The sequence below is a fragment of the Erinaceus europaeus genome, chromosome 7, assembly GCF_950295315.1.
Source record: "Erinaceus europaeus chromosome 7, mEriEur2.1, whole genome shotgun sequence".
Classification (NCBI taxonomy): Eukaryota; Metazoa; Chordata; class Mammalia; order Eulipotyphla; family Erinaceidae; genus Erinaceus; species Erinaceus europaeus.
This window is the reverse complement of record NC_080168.1, coordinates 58674309-58694953: the sequence shown is the minus strand read 5'-3', so window position 1 is coordinate 58694953 and position 20645 is coordinate 58674309. Positions and strand designations below refer to the sequence as shown.

The 20645-nt window shown below is 44.9% G+C and overlaps 1 protein-coding gene across 2 annotated transcripts in view; it reads left to right on the top strand.

Annotated features, from left to right (window-relative positions):
- LDHB (lactate dehydrogenase B) overlaps nt 1-20645 on the top strand; it is a 118924-nt gene that overhangs the window by 73248 nt on the left and 25031 nt on the right. The window contains exons 1-2 of one of the 2 annotated variants that reach the window (XM_007517889.3): nt 8653-8758; nt 13294-13428. In XM_007517889.3, coding sequence (XP_007517951.1) covers nt 13300-13428 — 129 coding nt within the window. In that variant the 5' untranslated portion in view covers nt 8653-8758; nt 13294-13299. Of the gene's footprint in view, nt 1-8652; nt 8759-13293; nt 13429-20645 lie in introns of those variants that run through there. The other variant, XM_060194486.1, reaches the window with a different exon arrangement.

The window sequence follows — 20645 nt, the reverse complement described above, 5'->3', positions numbered from 1 at the left end:
CTTACATCTTGACCCCAGTAGGAGAGCAAGCAACCCCCCTCATACACACCCCCCACACACACACACACAGGTGGGTCATGTTTGCATAATAGTTGTCCACTAATATTTTTCAGGCACCTGAAGAAATCACCCTTCAAGGGCAAGAGAAATAAAAAATCCATACACATGCTTTGAATATAGTCCCGACATTTCTTAATTTTTTAATTTTCAATCAACAGCACTAGCTCTACACATCCACTGCTCAAGCAAATAGTAGTGTGTCATAATGGTTAGTATAACCTGGACTATATCCATTTGGATGGTACCATGAATCCACCTATTCAGAACTATATCCAATACCTTAGGATTCAGCAACACAACTCCTAGTCACAAACCCAAAGGGCATGAGACACTAATTGTAAGATATGCACCCCTATGTTCAGAGCTGCAATATTTATTCTCTCTCTCTCTCTCTGTGTGTGTGTGTGTCTCTCTCCCTCTCTCTCTCTCTCCCTCCCTCCCTCCCTCCTTCTTTCCCTCTCCTTCTCCCTCCCTCCCTCCAGGAGGTCAGCTTAGGCATCCACTGCTCCTGTCAGCCATTTTTTCCCATTTTATTGGATAGGACAGACATAAATTGAGACACGAAGGGGAGATAAAGAGAGAAAGTGAAAGACAGACACCTGCAGCCCTGCTTCACCGCTTGTGAAGCTTCCCCCTGCAGATGGCAAGCAGGGGGCTCAAACCGGATCCTTGCTTGGTTTCCTGTGCTTCATACTATCTGTTTCATGGTTATGTACACCACCTCCCAGCCCCTGCTGCAATAAGCAAGAGATGGAAGCAACTGAAATACCCATCAACAGATGCCTGATGTAGTTATGGCATAAATATTCAGTGGAATGTGGTAGCTTTGCAGTTATAGTCAATGATATTGTACCCTTCAGGACAAGGTTGAACTGGAGGTGAATATATTTACTGAATAAGTAAAGAAGTGAAAGACGGGGCCGAATGGTGATACACCTGATTGAGTGCACATGTTACAGTGCTCAAGGACCCAGGTTCGAGCCCCCAGTCCCCACCTGCAGGAGGAAAGCTTCACAAGTGGTGAAGCAGTACGACAGATGTCTCTCTGTCTCTCACCTTCTCTATCCCTCCCTTCCCTCTCAATTTCTGTCTCTAACCAATAAATAAATAAAGATAAAAAAAGAAGTGAAAGACAACTACTGGATGGCCTTACTCAGGTGTGATATGTAGGCAACTAGAGCATACAAACTTGCAAAAAAAAAAAAAAGTGTCAACCTAACAGTCTCTCCTTCTTCTTCTTCTTCTTCTTCTAGCGTTTGCCCTTCTTCCGTAGCCAGTCAACAGCATCAGGTTGAGCCTGATGTAAAGTTTCGAGACCTCCTTTGAATCTGGAGAGGTGGCAGTCATTGACTATGTGGGTCATAGTCTGTCTGTAGCCGCAGGGGCAGTTCGGATCGTCTCTGGCTCCCCAGTGATGGAACATAGCGGCACACCGGCCATGGCCTGTTCGATAGCGATTGAGGAGGGCCCAATCATAACGTGCTAGGTCAAAGCCGGGTTGACACTTGCAGGGGTCTGTGATGAGGTGTTTGTTCTTTACCTCAGCTGACTGCCAGCTCTGTTTCCAAGAGACTGGAACAGAGAAGTTCAGTGTAGGCATAGGGGACCAGATTGGGTGACGAGACGTCAAGCGTTGAACAGGGTGGGCAAAGATATCCGTGTATATTGGCAGGTCCGGTCGAGCATAGACGTGGGAAATGAACTTAGATGATGCCGCATCCAGACAAATATCTGGCGGGGCGATGTTGCTAAGAACTGGCAGCCATGGAACCGGGGTGGAACGGATGGTTCCAGAAATTATCCTCATAGAGGAATATAATTTGGAATCGACCAAGTGGACATGGGGGCTACGGAACCATACTGGGGCACAGTATTCTGCAGTGGAATAGCATAATGCCAGAGATGATGATCGTAGTGTGGAAGCGCTCGCACCCCATGAGGAGCTGGCCAGTCTTGCAATGATGTTATTCCTCGCGCCCACCTTTGCTGCAGTTTTTATGAGATGTTTATGAAATGATAGAGTGCGATCGAGAGTAACGCCAAGATAGACTGGCTGGGCTTCATGCCAGATTCTCGTATCGCCAAGCTGCACATTAAGCTCACGCGAGGCCGAGGCATGGTGTAGATGGAAAACAGATGATACCATTTTAGCAGTGCTAGGAATTAGTCGCCATTTTTTACAGTAATCAGATATCAGAGACATGTCTTTCGTGAGTGTTTCCTCGAGGATGTCGAACTTTGATGCCTGATTTGCACAGCAGATGTCATCAGCGTAGATGAACTTCCTTGAAGAAGTTTCTGGGAGGTCACTGATGTAAATATTAAATAGTGTAGGAGCCAGAACAGAGCCCTGGGGGAGGCCACTTGAGACAAGTCTCCATCTGCTAGACTTGTCACCCAGATGTACCCGGAATCTTCTGTTTTGGAGAAGAAACGATATAGTGTTGGCCACCCATGGAGGCAGGCATCTTGAGACCTTGACCAGGAGACCACGGTGCCAGACCATGTCATAGGCTGCTGTGAGATCAACAAAGACAGCACCCGTCTTTAAATTCTTCTGGAATCCATTTTCAATGTAAGTTGAGAGGGCCAGGGCTTGTTCGCAGGTAGATCTTCCTGGGTGGAAACCAGCTTGGGCGGGTGATAGGAATTTCTCTGTAAGATGAGAAATACGTGATAGAAGCATCCTCTCAAGGAGTTTGTAACACATGGAGAGGAGAGAAATTGGTCTATAGCTGGCAGCCAGTGTTGGGTCTTTCTTTGGTTTCAAAACCGCTATAATCTTCACACGACGCCAAACTTTGGGCATAGACTCAGATTTCAAGATGTGGGACAGGAATGAAGCGAGCCACTTCTTTGCCGTGGGGCCCAGGTTAAGAATGAGTTCTGGGGTGATGTTATCATAGCCAGCAGCTGTTCCCAGTTTAACCCTCTTCAAAGCGTCTTCCAGTTCAGACAGTGTAAAGGGAGAGAGTTTGGGAGATGGACAAGATAACCAGAAGTGGGATAACCACTCATAGGAAATTTCTCTTTTCCAGACTGGGTCGATCTTAGCAAGTCCAACTTGAGTTAGGTGACTGGCCACTGAGTTTGGAGATACGGGAGGATGGGAGATGGGAGGGGGTTGGCTACCGGCACCCAGTCTGTGAAGAAGCTTCCAGGCCTTCCTACTTGAGTGGGTGAAGTTCAGACTTTCTGTGAGTTGTTGCCAGCGGGCTTGGCGTGCTGCATCCAGGGAGGTAATGAGATGGTCAGCCACATCTGGGTCGCCCAACTCATCATACTGCTTTAGTAGTTGCTCGCATTCAGCATCAAGACAAGGTGTATAGTTAGCACGTCTCCCACGAGGAATGGTTTGGGAAGCTGCTTTGAAGATGGCTTGGCGGAAGCGCCTGTAGGAATCTTCAGAGGGGATAGAGTTAATTGGAATTGCAGGAATAGATTTGTTGGTAAGATCACTGAACAGACGCCAGTTTGCTTTCCGAAAGTTACATCTTAGTTTCTCCGAGCACAGAATCAGTGGGAGCTGGAGACCAATGTGGATGATAGCTGGGCGGTGATGACTGTGCGGGAAGATCTTGAGAACTTGTCTCGTAGCGGGAAAGGCTTGGCCATTGACTGTGCTAATCCAGCACAGGTCGGGTGACGAGTCTTTATTCCATCTAGCACTGTGAAAAGAGCCTGGTTGTTTGGGATCGTATAATAGGGAGAGGTCATTCGCTGAAGCCCAGTCGGCTAAGATAGAGCCGTCAGCACGAGTGGAGGAATATCCCCAGTCTTGGTAATGACTATTAAAGTCTCCAACATAAACGGCTGGGTGATTTGGGCTAGGCAGGACCTCGTTATCCCATGAGGCACTGGGAGGCTTATATACATTGACGAGCTGAATAGTTCCAACAGTAATGGAGTCGTAGAAGGTCAAAGAGGCCGTATGGTAAACGTCCGCAAGACACGATTTGGCGTAGATGGCTCGGCCGTGTTTATGATGGAGATTACAGCATATTAAATCGAATCCACTGATGGTGAATCGAGCAGCTTCATCAACTGCTATATGTGTTTCTTGTAGGCAGATAACATCTGCTTGATGCTGTATCGCCAATTGACCAATAAGAACGTGTTTGGCAAAGGACAGCCCCTCAACATTAAGTTGGAGGACTCGAAGAGTAGGACCAACAGCTTGAAAGCTGGCAGGAGCTGCTTGTTGCTGGCTTTGAAAGTGACTGGGATCCATGTGGATTCAGTCGGCTAGGAAGGATCGTCAGTTTCCCCAATGAATGGGTACTCACGAGATGCACCACGGGAAGGTCGATCCAATGCATCCCACAGTCTCTCCAATTTTGTGAGATCTATGGAGGACATTGGGGCTCACAGAATTTTGGTGGTTTGTGTGTGTGTGGTGACTTAATGTTTGAGAGTGAAATGACAACCCCTCTGAAATCCAATTATTTTGTATATTGTTATTAAAATACTAATAAAAACTAAGTAAAAAAATACCTATAGAAATCAGGATATTGCCATCTCCCTTTAAAAAAGAACAGCTAATGTGTGCACAGAAGGTGCTCTATGTTATGACTATTAAAAATACAAGTTGGCAACTAAAATCTAGTTATAAATGGGCAGGGAAACAGCTCATCCTTAGAGAACAGGACATGCCTGCCCAAAGCCCCAGATTTAATCTCTGGAAAATTCAGAATTAAATGGTGTTCTGTGTTCTTTCTTTTCTCATAAGACTAATGTGGGGGCTGGATAGCATTATGGTTATGCAAAGAGACTCAGGATGGCCAAGTGGTGGCATGCCAAGTTAAGTGCACATAGAACAAAGTGCAAGGATCCTGGTTTGAGCCCCCTGCTCCTCTCCTACAGGGGGGGTCGTTTCACAAGCAGTAGAGCAGCTCTGCAGGTGTCTCTTTCTCTCCTCCCTATCTTACCCCCCTTATCTCAATTTCTCTGTCCAATCCAGTAAAAATGGGGTAAAAATGGCTGACAGGAGTAGTGAATTTGTAGTACAGGCAAGGAGTCCCAGCAATAACCTTGGAGACAAACAAATAAACAAAACAAAGAGATTCTGTATAAGTACCGCGCACACTAACTGATTGCTCCACTGGAGCTCCAAACAAAGAGATTCTAATGCCTGAGGCTCCAAAGCTCCAGGTTCAATCCCTGCACCAAAAAAACCAGAGTTGAGCTGTGCTCTGGAACAAAAAACAAAAAACTTAGGGGCTAGGGAGATAGGATAATGGTTATACGAACAGATTTTCATACCTGAGGCACCAAAGGTCCCACGTTCAACTCCCAGTAGTAACACCTTAAGCCAAAGCTGAGAGTGCTCTGGTAAAAATAAATATAGAATAAATAAATAAATAAATAAATAAATAAATAAATAAATACAGCATGGCAGGCAATGGTGTACCTGATTAAGCACACACGTACAATGTGCAAGGACCCAGGTTCTAGCCCCTGGTCCCCACCTGCGGGGGGAGGCTTCACAAGTGGTAAAGCAGGGCTGCAGGTGTCTCTCTTTCCACCTTCCCTTATATCTCCCTTTCCTCCTCTCAATTTCTCTCTGTACTATCAAGTAAATACATAAATGTACAAATAAAAATAAATAAATGCACATGTACTTCTAAAATATCTGCTCAAAGTAAAATACAACTATAACACCTAAGACTGGCAAGTAGAGGAAAACAGAAGAAAAAAGGTGTCAGTCTCTGATGCCTTTCAAAAGTCTCAGCTAGTCTGTTTGCTCTCATTGTGTCACAACTTGAACATGGAAAGCCAGGAGACAGATACCACTTGGACTCTTAAGAAATGAGTGGAATATGCTCAAGGGGGCTGGCAAAATAGCTCACCGGGACAGTGCACTGCTCTGCCATGTGTGTGACACAGGGCTGAGCCCTGTGAGGATGTCCTGTGCCAAGGAGCCCCAAGCTGCCCAGTCTGACTGCTTGACTTTGTTTACAGAACACATTATGAGAATCTGTAGAGAAGAGTTAGAGACACACCATAATGGTTATGAAAAAGGCTTTCATGCCTGAGGCTCTAAGGACACAGGCCCCATATGGGAGGAAAAGTTCCTTTTTGTTTTTGTTTTTTACCTCCACAGTTACCGATGGCATTTGGTGCCTGCACTATGAATCCACTGCTTCTGGAGGCTATTTTTTCCCATTTTCTTGCACTTGTTGTCATTATTACTATTGTTGGATAGGACAGAGAGAAATGGAGAGAGGAGGGGAGGAGGGGAAGACAGAGAAGGGGAGAGGAAGACACCTGCAGATGTGCTTCACCGCCTGTGAAGCCACCCTCCTGCAGGTGGGGAGCTGGGATCTTGAACCTGGATCCTGGTCACTGAGCTTCTCTCCACATGTGCTTAACCCACTGCACTACTACCTACCCCCAAAAGTCTCTTTCTTTTCCATCCCTCTCTCCCTCCCTCCCTTTCTTCTTTTCTAGCACATGTGCTGGACTTCTGTGCCAGGAAGCAGATGTAAATCAAGTTTATTTATTTTACCACAGGGTCACAGCTTCTCCCACTCTTAAATTTGTAATTATATTTCATTTTCATCGGGTTGACGTGTACCATCTAAGTTATTTCTTCTTTACTACTGAGCTATAACTGACGTGTAACATTCTATTATTTTTATTGTATTTGACCCAAACCTCTGTTACCACTTATTGCATTGTAACTGAAACAGTTTACTACTAGTCTGTCTCATTTGAACATAGAGTATCTGAGGAAAGAAACATAAATATAGTATAATAATTATGCAAAAGGCTTTCATGCCTGAGGCTCAGAGGTGCCAAGTTCAATCCCCAGCACTGCCATAAACCAGAGCTGAGCAGTGCACTGGTCTATGTCTCTGTATCTCTCTTCCAGAAAGAAAACAATTTTTGTAAAAAAAAAAAAATGACTGTATTGCTGTCTAAATTATACATTAAATATTTACCACTGAAATGAAACTAAAGCAAGGGCTGAGATAAAATTCCAAGATTCATGTTCACACACACAAAAATAACAACCCCTCTCTTTCATATACAGGTGTTTGTAAGACTGCAATAGTTTTAATTAAAAATATAACAAGAAAAAGACTGGCAAAACAGCTCACTTGGACAATGCTCTGCCTTGCCATGTATGTGACCCAGGTTCTCGTCCAGCCTCCACTGCATTGAAAGAAATTTCAGTGCTGTGAGGTCTCTCTCTCTCTCTCTCTCTCTCTCTCTCTCTCCCTCCACACATGTATGGTCTAAAAATAAATAAGTAAATAAATAAAACAAGAAAGTAACGGAATCTGAATGGTTAGGATACTTCCAACTTTTACCCATCCATCCATCCATCCATCCATCCATCCATCCATCCATCCACACTATGTTGGGATGTTATCCAGTGTGCTGATGTTGAAGACACAGATGAATGACAACATGCAGAGGCTGCTCAGGGGGCCCAGCTCCCCTCCTGGACAAGGCCTGACCTTGAGACCCAAAACCTCAGAGAACAGGCATTTGTCAGTCCTCTAAGAGACAGCATATGCTAATTTCCTGGATTTGAGGCTCTGTGTGTATGGGGGTGGGGGTGGGAAGTAGGGGGTGGTGGGGTGAATGGTGGCATCAAATAAACTTTTTTTTTGCCTCCAGGGTTATTGCTGGGGCTCCATGCCTGCGCTACTTCCTGGAGGCAATTTTTCCCCCTTTTGTTGTCTGCCCTTATTGTTTATCTTTGATATTACTGTTGTTGTTATTGCTGTCATTGTTGTTGGATAGGACAGAGAGAAATCAAGAGAGGAGGGGAGGCAGAGAGGGGAAGAGAAAGATAGACACCTGCAGAGTCAGGGGCTCATACCAGGGTCCTTGCCCCAGTCCTTGTGCTTTGCCATGTGCGCTTAATATGCTGCGCTACCACCCAGCCTCCTCAAATAAACTTTATAAGCTAGCTGATTAAAAAAAAATAGTTTAGGGCCTGGAAAACAGTACAGCAACTAAGCAAAAGACTTTCATGCCTGAAGCTTTGAGGTCCTAGTTCACTCTCCAGCACTGCCACCAGCCAGAGCTGAGCAGTGCTTTTGGTAAAAACTAAATAAAATGCATTGTATTTTGGCTGGGGAGACCTTATAAATGTTTATACAAAAGACTTTCATGCCTGAGGCTCTGAAGTACCAGGTTCAACCTCCAGCACCACCAGCAGCTAGAGCTGAGCAGGGCTCTGGTCTCTGTGTCTTCCTAGTTCTATCTCTCTCTCACTAAAATAATAATAAATATTTTAAAATATATATTCAGACACACTACTAATTCAGGCCCACACACCACCAACATCTTAGCTTCTCAAGTTGGCCTCGAATACAAAGTAGCAAACGCATTTTCCCTGGACAATCTCAAGAGGAGCTGCAAAGTCTAAAATCCCCTGGGGGACTAGGCAGATCCTGTGCCTCTGGGTCCAAGAAGCCTGGGAGGCTCAGAAGGTGACCCCCCCCCCCCCTTCCATCTGGGAAGGGGAGGGCGCTGCTGGCTCCAGCCCTTGTCCTTGAAGGGGATTGAGCGAGCTGAGGGGAGGGGTAGGCGGTGCCCAGGTTTCCAATCACAATGGCTCAGCTGAGCGTCTGCAGAGGGGCTGGGCCCGCCTCCTGCACCTCCCTGCAGCTCAGAGCAGCTGACTATCTACACTGCACGTTCTCCCAGCCGGCTGCTCCTAGGAGCCTGCTCTTTGCAGGTAGGTTTCAAGAAGGTAGGTTTCTGCTCAGGGCCTGCATCCTAGCTCAAAGCAGGTGGGGTGTGCACGGGAGACTTTGAACTGCAAAACAGGGGGGTTGGGGCGGACCCCAGAAGGACATCGACCCTCTGGGGCCTCTAAGCTTTCAGCATCTTGCTCTGAACTCCAAGGTGGTAGTGCTGGCAATGAGGTGAACCTGGGCTGGGCTCAGAAGATGGAAGTGGAAATGGGTTTGGGGGGTGTGCGGAGGGTGGGGAGTACTGTCTGCAGCGCCAGAGGGCTCTCTCCTCCAGCCTGTCCTGGATCTGGGAAGACACTTGTTGCCTGCACAGCTGAAACCCAGATGCCCTCTTGCCCTTGATGACTTTCTGGTTGCCTCCTCACTGCAGGAAAGGAGGGAGGAACCACAGAACCTGGGGAGGGTGTCTGGGCACCCTAGGCTGGAATCTGCCAGGCAGATGGAGGAAAGTCCTTGCAGCCAAGCCTCCTCCTCACTCCTTCACCCCCAGCTGCACACCAGCCCTCCCCAGCTGAGGTTCCTCCCTCCCCAATTTTTATTTTTTTATTTTTTATTGGGCAGTAATGGTTTACAACAGTTGTTAGTACATGGATACAATTTCTCATTTCACCAAAACACTCTCACCACCCCTCACCCCCCAAATGAGGTTCATCCTCATGTACCAGGACCTGAAAGCCTCCCCTCTCTGCAACCTCTCTCTCTCTGCCCTCCTTCCTCAGAGTCCTTTGCTTTGGTGCAGTACACCCAACCCAGTCCAAATTTGACTTTGTGCTTCCCCTTTTTGTTCTTACTTCTTTCTTAAGTTCTGCCCATGAGTGAGATCACCTCATATTCCTCCTTCCCTCTTTGGGGCTTCTCTGGTTTAGCATGATTCCTACAAGCTGCATCCCAGATGAGGTGAAGAAGGCCTGTCTAGATGCTCAGAGAGCCTTGTTTACTGTGCCTGCCCTGCAAGTGTGCTCAGAGTCCTGAGGGCCTGGCTGTGCCCTGGAAACTCTCTCCCAGGAGCCCAGTGGTTGCTGCCTCTCAGGTCACCTGCCCTCCCAGTGCACCAGCTAGAAGAGAGGGCCTGTAGAGAGGGCCTGTGGGTGGCAGGGGAGGAAGAAGGGGAGAGGTTGGTGCCCTAGGGGTGGAGGAATGAAATGGCCTAACAGAATTTCTCTCTCTCTCTCTTTTTTTTTTTTTTTTTTTTTTGCCTCCATGGTTATTGCTGGGGCTTGGTACCTGTGCTATGAATCCACTGCTCTTGGAGGCCATTTTTTCCCATTATGTTGCCCTTGTTGTTGTTATTGTTATTGTTGCCATTGATGTTGTTGTTGTTGGATAGGACAGAGAGAACTCGAGAGAGGAGGGGAGACAAAGAGGGGGAGAGAAAGACAGACACCTGCAGACCTGCTTCACCACTTGTGAAACGACCTCCCTGCAGGCAGGGAGCTGGGGGCTAGAACTGGTATCCTTACACTGGTCCTTATGCTTGCTTTGTGCCATGTGTGCTTAACCCACTGTGCTACCGCCTGACACCCCTCCCCCCACCTCCCAAACAGAATTTCTGAAGAGAGTGTACTTGGATGTTTACTAAGGAAGAACCTTCAAATAGAGCATCCCCTATGGACCGACCTGCCAACACCCATGTCCAGCAGAGAAGCAATTACAGAAGCCAGACCTCCCACCTTCTGTACCCCATAATGATCCTGGGTTCATGCTCCCAGAAAGAGAAAGAATAAGGAAGCTTCCAAAGGAGGGGATGAGAGAAGGAACTCTGGTGGTGGGAATTGTGTGGAATTGTAGCCCTCTTATCCAATGGATTTGGTGATCATAATTAATAAAATTAATAATCAGTAAAAACATTTAAAGGAAGACATCAGAGCATCCCTGAATTTAAGACACTGGATCATTGCTAAAGAATTCTGTAAGGTGGGGGCGGGGGTATAGATGCAAAAAGACCCAAAACAAATGTTTTTTGGTAGCTTTACCCTGTTATTTGTTTTTTCCCTTTCACCCTCTGCTCTGATCTTGGTACAGGCATGCTATTTTTTTCTTTTTAACATTTCTCCATTTTGTAGTTAGGTATGCATATTTTACAAAGCTTATTTTTTTCACTTTTATTTTTATTGCTCCCAAGGTTGTTGCTGAGGCTCCATGCCAGCACTAAGAATCCACAGCTCCAGGTGGCCGTTCTTTTTTTTTTTCCTTTATTTTTTCATTTGATAGGTCAGAAAGAAATTGAGAATTGAGGGGAACATAGAGAGGGAGAAAGACAGATATCTGAGACCTTCACACTCATGAAGCTCCCCCTCTGCAGGTGGGGAGTTGGGGTTTGAACCTGGGTTCTGGTGCAGGTGATGTGTGAGTTCAACTGGGGATGCCATTCTCAGCCACCTACAGAACATGTTCATATAATTCCTAGTTGGGAGAAAAATTAAAGAGGAGTTCCCCTTTCATTAAGAATAAGAAACTATACTGGGATCCAGCCTCTCCAAATAGTTTGTCAAGTTCCTAAAATAAACTTCCAAAGCCTATCTGAACAACCAATCTATATTTACATAATAACATTTTCTGAATGTATTGTTTTCCACTGTTACTGTGGCCCTTCTACACCTCCAGGGTCTTACACAAACTGCCTAAAGAAAATAAACTTACTGGAGAGAAATGATGCATTTTGTGCTTCTATGGAGCCAGAAGACGTGGGGCATTCTTCCTCCTGATCCTCTCCCAGGCCAGGACATGTCTGAAATTCCACTGAAGGTCATCCACTTGTGGGGACAATGACATGATGCTGTCGGTTTCTTATTTCCTTTAGTTTCCACATGGAAATTGCAAACATGCTCTGCAAGGGGGAAAAAAATTTTTTTTCAGTCAAGTCTGTCCAGATCAGGAAGAGGATATATATCTGTGTGTGTGTGTGTGTGTGTGTGTGTGATGAAATAGTTAAAAGAACAAAACAGTCACACAATTGTTTCCAAATTCAACTGTTTTATTCCATCTGAGAAGCATGCTACCTCTAGCATAGACAGTTATCAAAGTAGGTTTGGTTATTTATACCAGGGCAGATGAGAACAAAAAACAAAAACTGAGAAGCAGGATCACTGGTCTTTAACACAGCAGCCTCATAAAAAGTAGAAAGAAAATGAAATAGCAGTCATGGTAGTAGGTGGCAGTGCTAAGTGATAATTATGAAGAGAGCTTAGTTAGCCTCTGTCCTCAATCTCGGTTTAAGCAGCCAGTGAATTTCAGGTAGTATTGTCATGGGTAGTGAATCATAAGGGATTGATATGTCAGTTTCACTAAATTTTGGTTTCTTTCTTTCTTTCTCTCCATTTCTCTCTCTCTCTCTCTGTCTTTTTTTTTTTACCAAAGCACTGCTCAGCTCTGGCTTATGGTGGTGCGGGGATTGAACCTGGGATTTTGGAGCCTCAAGTATGAGAGTCTCTTTGCAGAGAACCATTATGCTATCTACTCCCCATCCAGTCATTTCTCTTCATTATTTATAAACCCATTCAAAAGTTGATAGTCTTGGGTAGGGGTGATGCAAAGAGATTCTCATGCCTGAGCCTCCAAAGTCCCAGGTTCAGTCCCCTCGCACCATCATAAGCCAGAGCTGAGCAGTGCTCTGGTAGAAAAGATAAATAAATAACATTTTTTTAAAAATCTGATAGTCTTCTAATGTGAGTCCCTGAAAGTAAAATGTACTACCTTTCAACAAGCTTCAAAGGTGCACTCAGAGGGATTCAGAATAATCCCTTTGCAGTTTTTGTAAATATTCTAAGGCACCTACTTCTTCTGAGTGTGTTTTTCTCAAACATGCATTGTGTATGCCCAGTAAACTTGTGACACAGTTAAAGTGAGGCTTAAAGTAGAAAAACCAGTGAATCCTTCTAACAGTGATAAAGATCATTAGTAGAAGAAACTAGGGGCTGGGCGGTGGTGCACCTGGTTAAGTTCACACACGACAGTATGTGAGGACCCACGTTCAAGCCCCCTGTCTCCACCTATGGTGGGGAAAGTTCATAAGCAGTGGAGCAGGACTGCAGGCTGTCTCTATCATATAAAGAAAGATTCTTTTTTTAAAAAAAGGAAAAAGGTTATTAGAAGAAACTTTATTCTTCAAGATAGAGGTTCAATATGAGTTCACACTGAGTCCTAACCTACCTTGCATAGTTAACATACAAACACTTTTAAGGGGAATAGCAACAAGTAAGCAAACTGCTATAGATACTTATGTCTTCTAGCAGGTAAGCAAGCAGTCACAAGACAAAAGTGTTGTTACACCTTGTTAAAAACTAACAGGAATCTCAGAGGCAGAAGAGAAGAGTCCAGTTTCGAATGGACTTAATACTCACTACTAAATTATTCACATGGTTCCTTAAATAGCAGTCTGTCTTCCAGAATGGTCTTGGGCTGATTTTCACCTGCCCTTTCTTTCATTCAGAATTGCAACAGTGGCATTTGAAGGACTACTTATTTCAAATGCATCTGTGGAGAAACATCATCAGTTGCTTGCCTTCTTTTCTTGCAGGGCACAATGGCAACTCTAAAGGAAAAACTGATCGCGCCTGTGGCCGAAGAAGAGGCATCCACCCCGAACAATAAGATCACTGTAGTGGGTGTTGGACAAGTTGGTATGGCCTGTGCCATCAGCATCCTGGGGAAGGTATGTGTCCACAGCACCTTAGAGACAACTTCGGCATGTCCACTCACTCTCTCCCAGCCCTCATGATTAGCCTGTATCTTTCAAAGCTCCCTATTTCCCTTGTCAGCTTTAAGTTCTAGACACCATGGCATTTAATCTTTTTTTTTTTAATTTTCTTTTTCTCTTTCTTTTCTTTTTTTATTTTTTTAAATCTTTTTTTTTTTAATTCTTTTTTAAATCTTTATCTGTTGGGTAGAGACAGTCAGAAATTGAGAGGGAAGGGGGTGATAGGGAGAGAGACAGAGAGACACCTGCAGCCCTGCTTCACCACTTGTGAAGCTTTCCCCTGCAGGTGGGGACCAGGGGCTCGAACCTGGGTCCTGGAGCACTGTAAGGTGTGCACTCAACCAGGCATGCCACCACCTGGTCCCGGTATTTAATCTTTAAGCAGATGACTTTGTGTCTACTGAGTTCTGTTACTTGGTCACAACAGAATGGCTATACTCGAGTGCTTAACATTGACATCATGCTATTACTTACCTAGCACCCAGCACCCAATATCCAGATTTGAAATTCTCTGGTTTTTTTGTGGTTTTTTTTTGGGGGGAGGGGTCAGGCAGTTGTTAAGTGCACAGGTTACCATGTGCAAGGACCCGGGTTTGAGTCCCTGTTTTCCCACCTGCAGTGGAGGGGGGGGTGCTTCAGGAGTGGTAAAGCAGGTCTGCAGGTCTCTCCCCCACCCCCTTTCCTCTCAACTTTTCTCTGTCCTAGCAAATAAAAGGAAAAGGTGAAAAAAAATGCCCATCAGGAGTGGTCAATTTCCCATACAAGCACCAAGCCCCACCAGTGATAACTCTGGTGGGGGGAAAGAAAGAAAGAAGAGAGAAAGGAAGGAAGGAAAGAAGGAAGGAAGGAGAGAGGGAGGGAAGGAAGGAGGGAGAGAGAGAGAGAAGGAAGGAGGGAGGAAGGGAGGCAAAAAGGGAGGAAGGGAAAGAGGGAGGGAGGGAGAGAGGGAAAGAAGGAGGGAGGGAGGGAAGCAAGGAAGGAAGGAATGAAGGGAGGGAGGGAAGGAAGGAAAAGAGGGAGGGAAGGAAGGAAGGGAGGGAGGGAGGGAAGGAGGGAAGGAAGGAAAGAGGGAGGGAAGGAAGGAAGGAAGGAAGGAAGGAAGGAAGGAAGGAAGGTGTGAGGGAAGGAAAGAGGGAGTGAAGGAAGAAAGGAAGGAAGGGAAGGAGGGAGGGAGGGAGGGAAGGAAGGAGCTATTTAGTAACTTCTTCCCCTTAATCTAAGGTCACGTATATTGTATATTTACCCTTTAGTCCTCCATCTATAATCTGGATTTTTACATGGCATTTTTGTCTCTTACATCATGGACATTTTTAATATTTTTATATATTTATTATTGGATAGAGAGAGAGAGCAAAATTGAGGGGAGAGAGGGAAGAGAGACAGAGAGACACCTGCAGCCCTGCTTTACCACTTGTGAAGCTTCACCCCTGCAGGTGGGGACCAGGGGCTTGAACCTGGGTCCGTGCACACTGTAATGTGAGTGCTTAACCAGGTGCTCTACCATCTGCCCCCTCCCCTGTCATGGACATTTTTATAGAGCTTTCATCTGTTTAGCAGAATGCCCCTCAATGTGTATTAGTCTGACATTTCCCAGTGATTTGGTCCAGGTTCAGTTTGGGGATGTGATGACTAGATGCTCTCTTGTCCTCAACCCTGGAGGCAGGTGATGCTCAGCCTGTCTTATCACTGCTGGTGACCAAGAATCCATGGACTGGGGACCACAAGCTTCCTATACTTCAAAGACCCCTTCACTCTCTATACTTAATACACTTAATAAATAATCCCCCAAAATGATTGTTTGAGGTTATGAAAATGTCCCACCATTCCCTTTGAATTTCCAGCCAATAATTTGTTTCTTAAATACTTTTGAACTTAGATAAAAACCTGTAAAATAATAGTAATAAAATATAAAACTTCCAGATTTCCTTTTTTTTTTTTTTTTGCCTCCAGGATTATTGCTGGGGGTTCAGTGCCTGCACTACAAATCCTCTGCTCCTGGAGGCCATATATTTTTTTCCCATTATTGTGGTTGCTGTTATTGTTGTTGCTGCTGGATAAGACAGAGAGAAATGGAGAGAGGAGGGGAAGACAGAGAGGAGGAGAGAAAGATAAACACCTGCAGATCTGCTTCACCACTTCTGAAACAACCCCCTGCAGGTGGGGGGCCTAGGGGCTCAAACAAGGAACCTTGCGCTGGTCCTTGTCCTTCGCATCATGTGGCTTAACCCACTGCACTACTGCCCAGCGCCCCAGATTTCCTCATTCTTAATATGTTGTCACATTCTCTTTTATCACTGTCTCATGCTTTCTCTTTTAATTTTTTTCCTAACCCATTTGAAAACAAATGCTGATGCATGCTCTTTACTCTAAGTCCTTCAGAGTTCATTTCTTAAAAATAGGACAGATTTCCTCTCCAATCAGGAGACTTAACACTGAAAGGGTATTTCCAGCATTCTTCCACCCAAACTGTATTTTTCCTGCATTGCTGCGTAGAATTCTGGCTTGCCTAGTATCTATGCAATATAATTCACAACATCATTCACACTTTTCAGTCTTATGAAGAAGGGGCCTGTTCTTCTTTACCCTCTGAATTGAGTCTTGTTCTCTGGCAGGCTGCCTTAAATGTAGGCTGCCCTCCCCCCCCAAAAAAAGACTGCTGCTTTGCCCTTGGTAGGAGGACACTGTCTCTTTGTCTCACATGTAAAGGCAGCCCAAACAACTCGACAAGCATATTTCTGTTTGCAAAGTTTAAATTCTAGAAAAGCATTCCTCATTTAAGAAACCAACTAAAATAGATAGTGCACAACTATGAAACATTTAGTGGCTTACAGACTTTTCTAATCAGTTTTGACTGTCTAGGTGTCTATGATTTAGGAGAGTTGTCAGCTAAATTTCTGGGATTTTTTTAAAGGTATAAACATAAAGGCAGAAAGAGAGAGTGAAAGAGACTCCAGCAGTGAAGCTTCCTTTAGTGCAGTGGGGTCTGGACTTGAACCTGGGTCATACACATGGCAAAGCAGCACACTATCCAAATGAATTATTTTGCCAGCCCAAAATTATAGGTAATTTAAATAATCACACACGGGGCCAGGTTTAGTTGAACGCACATGTTACCATGCTCGAGGACCTAGGTTCCAGCCCTTGGTCCCCACCTGTGTGTTTGTGTGGGAGGGGCTTCATCAGCAGTGAAGTAATGCTGCAGGAATCTCCATTTCTCTCTCCTCTTATTCCTCTTCCATCTCAGTTTCTATCTAACAAATGAATAAATAATACCTAAAAATGTATCACAATCAAAAAAGAATAAATACATGTTAGGTCTCACAATCCATGCTAGTAAAAATGGAATCTAACCATTTCCATTTAAAAAGAAATTGAATGTGTGCTCTGTTGAGAGTTTTCACTAACTTGCTTCAATCTCAACACCCTAAAGAAAAAAAATGAATTATTCACAGTTCATTGTCAGATGAGGTAGCTGACATTTTAAGAGATGAAATCACACAGCTAGTATTTTGAACTCAGAACCAAGAACCATTCCCCCACCCCTCCACAGCTGGGGTCTCATACATGAGTGGCTTCACCATTCAGGGCTGCTTTTTCATTCAGAGATGGAAGAGGGTAAAAGAAATAGCACAACTTTCTTCAGCACCTCCCGTGTGGTACCAGGACCGGAACCTAAACTATGCACATAGCAAGGCTTGTGCCCTACCTGGTAAGCTAGCTCTCTTTCCTCTCTCTCTCTCTTTCTCTCTCTCTCTCTCTGCCTTTGAACTCTTAACCATAATGACTCTCCAGTTCTTTTTTATTCTAAACGAGTATTTAAGTAGTTAAAAAAGAGAGAGGGAGAGTGTTGGTTCAATACACCAAACCAAAGCAAAGGGCTCTTGGGAAGGAGGAAAGGGAGGGGGCTGAAGGGGTGTTGGGGTCCTGGTGGACAAGGACCTAGGTTGGGGATGACAATGTTTTGTAGACACCTCTTGAGAAGAAATGAGAAATTGTACCCATGTGTCAACAACTACACTGTTGACCATCTCCCCCCCCCCCCAGTAAAATGATAAAATCAATGTGGTGGGGGGTAGGGGAGGTAAAGCTTTCAGTTCTTTGTGTTCAAGGGCTCTTAATGCTATAATTTATGTTTATTATAAAAAGACCTACATTTCTCTGAAAGGTGAGTGAATGATTTCACTCCTATGTGCGATATAAAGCATCGAAACACATGAACTTTAAAAGAAGAAGAAAGGAAGGAAGGAAGGAAGGAAGGAAGAAAAGAAAGAAGGAAAGAACGAAGGAAGAAAGGGAAAAGAAAGTGGCAAAACTGTCACTAAAAGTTGTGAAAATTACAGTGGTGTGCCAGAGGGGAGGAGTGGGGGTGGAGCACAAAAGCTGTGGTGGTAGGTGTCCCATGGAACTATACTCCTGTAATCTTTGGATCCTGTGAACCATTATTGAATCGCCAATAAAAATAAATACATACAAGAGCATTCATGAGGCACTAACTGAAGATAGGTTTTGCCTCCTGATAACCTTAAAGTTTGGACTTTTCAAGGAACTGTGTCTGAGTTAACATAATTCTAAAAGAAGAACATCTGCAGTTGCTTAATCTTGTATTTAAAACTCTGCAGTAAGGAATTCAGCATGAGATCCTGTCTGCTGTTATGTAAAGCTCTGGTCTGGTTCAAGTGCTTGACAGAATAGACCCTGCTGCTGGTACAGTGGGAATCCTCACATTCATATGCTGTGAAGGAACAGCTGAGCTGATGTAAAGAATGCTTGACTGATTAAAAGGTCTCAATCTGATTTTATGTTATTTTATGTTATTTCAATTGCTTTTTTTTTTTTTTTTGCCACTAGGGTTATTGCTGGGGCTGGGTGCCTGTACTATAAATCTACCACTCCTGGTGGCCTTTTCCTTTTTTTTTTTCTTTCTATTTTTATTTGATGGGATAGAGAGAAATTGAGAGGGGAGGGGGAGATAGAGAGGGAGAAAGAAAGATAAGACACCTACAGATCTGTTTCACCATTCTTGAAGTGTCCTCTCTGCAGGTGGGGAGCAGAGACTTGAACCTGGATCCTTGCTCTTGGTAATATATGTGCTTAACTGGGTGCTGGTAGTATTTATTAAGGATTAGGAACTCCACTAGTCTCATAAAGAAATGGGAGTTGCGGGAGTCGGGTGGTAGCGCAGCAGGTTGAGCGCACATGGCACAGAGCACAAGAACCGGAGTAAGGATCCCAGTTTGAGCCCCCAGCTCCTCACCTGCAGGGGAGTCACTTAGCAAGTGGTGAAGTAGGTCTGCAGGTGTCTATCTTTCTCTCCCCCTCTGTCTCCCCTCCTCTCTCCATTTCTCTCTGTCCTATCCAACAATGACATCAACAACAATAAAAATAACCATAAAACAACAAGGGCAACAAAAGGGGGGGGGAAATAGCCTCCAGGAGCAGTGGATTCATGGTGCAGGCACCAAGCACCAGCAATAACCCTGGAGATAAAAAAAAAAAAGAAAGAAAGAAAGAAATGGGAGTTGCAGTGGTTAGTCACTCTGCAGTGTTGGTGCAGGACCTCACTGCCTCCCTATATAATGGGTCATCATCCACACATTCCTATTGGAAAAGCCTAGCTTGGAAAGGCTGGGCAGCCTAGGGTCACACAGGTACTGCCAGGTTGTACCTTTGTTGAGACTTTTTTTCTTTCTTTCTTTTTTTAATTTATTATTTTATAGAGACAGAGAGAAATTGAGAAGGAAGGAGGAGATAGGGAGAAAAACAGGGAGACACCTACAGCCCTGTTCATCATTCTTAGCTTTCCCCCTATAGGTGGGGCCCTGGGGCTTGAACCTGTGTCCTTGCACACTGCAATGTGAGCACTTAACCAGGTGAGCCACTGCCTGCCCCCCCCCCATTGGTTTGTCTTACAGAGAATAGACAGTACAGGGTCAGGTGGTGGTGCACCTGGTTGACTGTACATGCTGCAGACAGTACTTTAGCCACAGAAAATGAGCAGAGAGAGAGAGAGGGAGAGGGAGAGAGAGAGGTTGGAGGTATCCACATATTATCTAGGTTTGTGAGGGAAACTGAGGCTGTCATGCAATATCCTACCACTTCAGGACTAATTTCTGCTTTTCTCACCTACTCTCCCCATCCTCCCAGCCTTCCAATAACCACAGGTATTATTGTATTATCAACAACAATAACCATAGCTCCTCCTTTCTAGGGGGCCAAGCAGTGGCCTACCCAGATGAGTGTACATGTTACCTAATATGCAGGGACCCGGGTTCAAAACCCCCCACTCTGGTCCCCACCTGCAGGGAGGAAGGCTCACAAGTGTCTCTATTTTTCTTTATCTCTCCCTTCCCTCTCAGTTTCTCTGTTTCTATCCAATAAATATATAAATGAAAATTTAAAAATATATATTTGTAATACTCTCACAGAACACATATCACACAGCCAAGCTGGGGATACCGCTCATCTCTCTCGTTTCCCCTTCACCTCCCTGTGAGACAGTGCAGGGCACAGGTCCAGGGGGTGCCACTCACATGGGCCTAGCAATGTCCTCAGTGCAACGTGATGGCTCTGGCTCCGGCTCTTAAGTGAACTGCTTACCATGTGTTCTCTTTCTGCAGTCACCAAGCTCAGTTCTGCTTCATTTAGCTTCAGCTAGAATGTTCTGCCCTAGACCCTCCAGGGCTGCTATTACCCATCACACAAACAACTCTTGTGTAGAGAGGCCTCTCGGGCATTTTCCCACATAAAATGCACACTCATCCCTTTCCAGGAACTGCGTGAATCATCACCTGCCTTGTGGGTCTCTCAAAGTCCTGTCAGAAACCGTGCAAATATAGTTTGCCTATTCCTCCTTCCTGCTACATCCCTTGAGAGCAGATATTTTGCTCCTTTGTGGTCATCACTGTATTTCTGATTAGCTGAGGAATGCCTGAAACTTCAATAATGATGATGTCGAAAAGCTCCAGCTTTGCTAATAAACTTCACTTATATTCCTGATGGTCAGATTTCACTGAATCTTGATCAAGAGTGTTTCCTTTTACATGGATTCTTTCGTCGTCTTCTTTTTCTTATTATCGTTATTTATTGTGCAGAAACAGCAGGAAACTGAGAGGGGAGGGGAGATAGAGAAGGAGAGAGAGACACCTGTAGCCCTGCTTCACCACTCATGAAGC